General features: G+C 24.9%; 1 protein-coding gene across 1 annotated transcript; it reads right to left on the minus strand.

Moving 5' to 3' along the window:
• Positions 1-675: 675 nt before the first annotated feature.
• LOC124940712 lies at positions 676-2141 on the minus strand. The gene is made up of 2 exons (XM_047481247.1): positions 1573-2141; positions 676-971 (listed from the first exon to the last, which is right to left on the minus strand). Exons 1-2 carry the CDS (start codon positions 2013-2015, stop codon positions 737-739), a joined length of 678 nt encoding a protein of 225 aa, XP_047337203.1. The 5' UTR covers positions 2016-2141; the 3' UTR covers positions 676-736.
• Between the last annotated feature and the right edge of the window lie 4027 nt (positions 2142-6168).

A 6168-nucleotide genomic window follows, 5' to 3' on the forward strand; every position in this document is an offset into this window, starting at 1 on the left:
TACTTAACTTAGTGTAAAACAAAAACTATTGTCAACATTGGAGAAGATCAAAACATGCGTGAAGACAATTTTTTTTTTTTTTTTATTATGAATATCAACAATTTAATTATCAATAGAGGTCAATAAATAATAAGATTTATTTAAGCAACACGTTAAACAAATATAAATAATAAACAAGATTTGTTTAGAGAAATACAACATTACCATTATCACACAACAATACTGTAAAGATGCCAACATCTAAAAAGCAACAAAATATTGTCTGATTTCAGTCTATTTGTTTTGATTGGAATCATTGGCCCATAATTGGGACTTTGAAGAGACCCATAAGGCTGGCCTAACTTAACTAAATTAAGGTTCATCCATGGATAGGATCTAAAAATCCGAGTTAAGGGGACTATAAAAAATATTTGGAAATTTGTTTAAAATAATAACGAAAAAATTATAATTAAAATGAGAGTGGATAAACTTTTTTTTTTTCAAAAAAATAAAAAATTAGGAAGTAATGTCACTTCTGTACCGAAAATATATATATATATATATATATTTGGTTACATAGATCCGCCCTGCATCATCCATAACGGTTAATATAAAGATTCACACATAATAATCTTAAAAACAACTAAATAAGTATTCTAAATGATTAAAGAAAAATGTATGATCTTAAAACTTATAATCTTAAAACTTAATGAAACCAACCATTCAAATAATCTTAACTGAAACTGATCTTGTTAAATTATGTTGGGATGTTGAAATGAAACAGCCAAGATACAAGAAATACAAAAACCATGCAAGCAAGAAGGAAATTCACTAGCTTGTGCCCATTCAAACAACTTCTGTCTTCAGCCGAGGAAGAAGGTAAAGACAAAGATGAAGAAGAAACAGCTGTCTGCACATCTCGCTGATGGACTACTGTTGTCGTCTCATTCTCGAAAACATTTCGCGCAATTGAGTTACATATTTCACATATTCTGTCAATAAATATGATCAATGCATCAATTAATAATGAAATAGACTTTTCAAAACAAGCATATACTAAGAAAGTCTGAAATTATAATCATTCTAACTTACAAAAGAAAAATTAAACATTTCAGCTACAATTTTAATAATTCCATAACTAGAATTGAGATACAAGTATAAATTCATTTTTACACATATATTTATAACTTGAAAATAATTTAACTAATTTAAAACCCAAATCATACTTTCTTGTCATATCAAACACATAACCTTTTTCAAAAAATGAAACAAAAATATGAAATAACCAAGAATCAAACAACAACCTAAAATTGTTAAAAGAAAAAGAAGAATATGAAAGACGATAAGAAGAAAACTCCGAGTTTAAAAAAGCCTAAAAAAGAGGAAAATCACTTTTAGTCCCTAGTTCTTTCCTTACTTCCACTTTTTTCATCTACTTTACTTTTTCTTATTCTCTATATTCCTTCTCATTATATATTCATTTCTTTCTTTAAATAATCTATTTTTACACAAATAAACTTAAACCCAAATTTCAATAACATAAGATAAGATCTAGTACATTAATCAAAATCAAAGAGAAATTAAGAAACTTACGTATTTCCCTTGATCTTGAACCAAGTTTCAGCACAATGTTTATGTGCAGCACCCAAATCATCTTTACAACAACAACCCAATTGAATTGCAATTCCAGAATCAGAATTATTATTACCATTATGATCATCATCCAATGTCAAATGACATATTCTACAATCTTTCTCCACAACTAATTTCTCCAAATGTACCACCACCATCTCATCATCATCATCATCATCATCACCTTCAAAGCAATTCGAAACCGCCGCCGCCGAAATCCTCGGGGAATCCGGAATTCCATACTGATCAGAATCACTATTAACAAAGATATGATCTTCATAACATGAATACCCATCATAAGTGGAGAAGAACTGAGAAATGCAGGACCCTTCTTCCTCAGAAGAACAAATGCTCCGATCACTGGTTTCTCCGGCACCGATTCTTTCTCCGGTTTCGATATCCATATGGGTTATTTCTAAACAGAGTGTAAATTGAAATGGAGATTTGGGTTTTTTTTTTTACAAGTTTTATAAGCAAGAAAGATTGGATCTAAGAGAGGGAAGAGGTTACCTTTGAGAGAGAGCCGACCAGATACTTCCCAATGACTGAATAGGAGACAAATCCTGTATCTTTTTGTCATTTATAATTCCATTATTAAAATATTAAATTATTCTTATTTTACTTTTATACTTAAAAAAAATATATTAAATAAGATTGTATTGATTTTTTTCCTTAAATAACCCTCTCCTTACTATATAAATTAAATTAATCAAAAAATTATTTTTTCATTAAAAAAGTTACATTTAATTTAGTCAAACCTTTCTTATCAAAATAAAATAAACTACACACTTTTTAAAATTAAATAATCATAATAATTACAAATTACTAATTTTTAAATAATTTTATTAATTTATTATATGCCTTTTTTAGTTTTTTTTTAATTCAACTATAATCCAGCATTATTTTATTAATTTTATTATTTATCATATCATTCAATTAGTTAATTATTTTTATCAAAAAATATATACATTCTCAAACAACACTAATCAACATTTTTTTAATTCATTTCAGGATTATTTTAAAAATTCTCTCCTAATTTTACCTCTGAAAACTCATTTACATACTCGAAGGTGATAAAAGCTGTGAACTCATCTCATAATCCTTTACTTTTAATTAATTAATTTTTCTGAAGAGTAAAAATGATTATATACCAATTCAAAATAAATGGATTAGTTACTTAGTTAGTTTTTAATATATTTTTAAAAGTTATATATATATATATATAATAATAATAATAATAATAATAATAATAATAATAACAAAAGATTTAAAATATTAAATTTTGCATTTGTTAAAAAATCACATTACTAATACTTATTTAATTTGTGTATATCATAATTTTGGTGTTTATACTTATAGCTTCCTAACCATTCTAATTTTGATAAAAAAAAGAAAAAGGGGTCAATAAAAAATCAAATTAGTTGAAGATGAACTCAAGAACAATAAAGACACAATTTACCCACTATCAAACTTCAAGAAGGGAATATTTTTGACACATAGTTAGTCATATTTGAAACAATATAGATTTTATATAACACAATTGAATACACAATTTAAATGATGTGTTTCATTAATTTTTCAATATAATTATTATTAGTTTAATATTATTTGTATATACTTACTACAATAATAATTTTTAATTTTGATTTAACTAAAATAATTTTAAACTATAAGAATTTTTACTAAAATATTTACATATATATATATATATATATTATAAATAAACAAAAGATGAGCAGAATTTTAAGTATTTTTTTATTTTTTAAACATGTGAATCTTAAAATCGATACTCGATGATGGACTTTTGTATAGTTCATTTAATATTTCCAAAGAAAATTCAACAAAATCCACACATATGAGCAATGAAAAATGAGGGATATGGTGACATGTCTCTTTCTTTTTCTTGTTACAACACAAGTAATCAAGATAATGGCTGGTCGGTCACTTTTTTTTTTTTTTTTTTTTTTTTTTTTTTTTTTATATATTATTACATTTTGTAAATTGAAGTCTAACACAAATGCTAACTTATGAAAAATTGTGGATGCTCTCATATTATACTTTAACAAATCTTCTAAAATCACAAGTATTAATTAAATAAAATCAATCAAGACTTCATATCTACTTAGGAGAAAGAATCATTCATATTCGAAAGATCAACTGCTATATGACAAGGATGACTGATATCATATAGGAGAGACTGATCCAAGAATTAAAGTTGTGTGGGTTAAAATTTAATGTAATAAATTATATATATTAAAAAAATTATAATATTTAAATAAGTTTAGTAAGAAAATTATTATTTATTTTATTGGAATGTTCTGCCTTCATCTCTTACATTGTTAAAAATATTCGCTCAATAGTAGTGGTAAAAATAGGTAATGTTAAAACAAGATGAATCAATTTAGTTAACATAACATAAATTTTTGATCACCCACTCTCGGTCAATTGTTGACACGACTCAACAAGTGTAAAAATCTTCAAATTTAGCATCATCAAGTTTATAATGTATCAATTCATATTTCAAAGTTAATAATACGTTTAATTTCGTTGTAAGTTTGTAAATATAATCACTATTAAATGAGTCGATGATTTTTTTTGTTCTAGAGAGCCTTTACTAGTTTGACAATCTATTTTATTAAAGAATGAAGATATCAATTTTTTTTCAAGCATATTGATGTTTTATTTTTTTATATACATAATTTTTAAGATTAAGTATTTTATCGAACAATTGAATATAAGGTTGAAAAATATTAAAAAATAGTAGAAGAAAAAATTAAGTAATTATAACATGATAAATTCTTAAAATTCTACATTATCAATCATACATAAAATCAATTATAAATATCATACACATAATTAAATTAACAATTATACCAATTAAGAACATGAAAATTATGAAAAGAATTAAAATAATAAAATTAAAGAGAAAGATATTTTACTTATTCCAGAAATAGAAAAATAAATATGAAAATTTTGATGAAATAATTAGAGAATAGAAAATTAGTAAAATAAATATTTAAGATATTATAAATTAGAAAGATTTAGGATATATGAAAAAATTAAGGTATATATTATTAATATACTTAGAAATTATGTTATATTTTTTATTTTATTTTATAATATATATTATATATATATATTTTAATTTAAAAAAATTAAACATTAAGGAGGATTTTTTTTGGAACCCTGGCTAGAGTTTCGTCCATGCCAAGATTAATCTAAACCTAAGACTTATATAAATTTGTGAAAAAACAATTATTGTATATCAGCGGGGAGAGAAATAATCAAAATAAAATCATAACTCAAAATGAGAAACCCAAAACAAAATTCTTAAATTGAGAAAAAACATGACACAAATGTGGGTTCAAGGCTAAAAAGGGTTACTCAACCTATGTACATAGCCATGGCAACGGTCTGGTCGTGTACCCATTTGCTCTGACTTCAAGAAAAATTAATAGTCGACATAATAATATGAACATATATTTATTTGGTTAATAGCTAAAATCACATTTAAAAAAAGTTATGATTAATATCAGATGTCAAATAGGTCCTTAGTTTAACCATTATTTTTTTTTTAATGAAATGAACTTTATTAAAAAAAAGAAAAGAAAAGTCATTCCTTTATAATTGAATAATTTATGTTTTTTAAATGATTATATTTTATATTATTCTTAATTTCAACAAAAATACTTATATATAATCAATATTTATAATAAATTATTATAGAAATCCTATATAATGCTAAGGAAAAATACAATTGAATGAGTTTACAAAGAATGACCAAAACTATGTATAGAGCAGTCACTTTAAGAACATGGGTTGTTACAAAAAGCTCCAAACATAAACATAACTACCTCAATGTCTTGTTTGTTTCCTAATAACATATTTCGAAACCCCTATTTTTAAGTTTTTTTTTTCTTTTCGATTTACATAAAACATAAAAACAAGACACCCCACCATTTGAAAATTTAAAAATATATAGGTGAGAATGTCATCGATATACAACTTGCATCGAATGCACGACATAAAAATAAGACATGCTACTCTTCGAATTTAAAAATATATAGATGACATTGCCAGTTTACAAGTTGCACTGTATTAAACCAAATAATTAATTTCTCATTTATTATTTAAAAACTTTTCGTATTTCTAGCTTTTCATATTCTTAGCTTTTCATAGTCTTAGACTTTTCATTTTCCCATTTCATGTATATATATATGTCTATTGTTTATCAATAATATACACAATATCAATTCTAATCTTCTCTCTATCTTATCTTCTTACTATCTTTCTTCTTGGTATCAGAGCTTCTGATTAATTTCTTTTTCGATCCTAAGTAATGGCTGAGAGTAAAAATATTCCTCTATTAGCTTCTTCTTTCCTCCAGCCTATTTCTGTGAAACTGAATCAACAAAATTTCGTACTCTGGCGATCTCAAGTTATTCCCGTTTTAAAGGGGAATCGTCTTTTTTCTTATGTCAACGGAACTCTTCTTGCCCCGAGCCCAACTCTTGCTCCGGCAGAAGAAACTTCAGAAACAGTCATGATCGTCAATCC

Source organism: Impatiens glandulifera, chromosome 5 (assembly GCF_907164915.1).
Source record: "Impatiens glandulifera chromosome 5, dImpGla2.1, whole genome shotgun sequence".
NCBI lineage: Eukaryota > Viridiplantae > Streptophyta > Magnoliopsida > Ericales > Balsaminaceae > Impatiens > Impatiens glandulifera.

Coding starts and splice junctions, on each gene's coding strand:
- LOC124940712 (XM_047481247.1), bottom strand. CDS start 2,015: ATGGATATCGAAACCGGAGAAAGAATCGGTGCCGGAGAAACCAGTGAT. Junction 972..1,572: donor TTCAAGATCAAGGGAAATAC/GTAAGTTTCTTA, acceptor ATTTATTGACAG/AATATGTGAAATATGTAACT.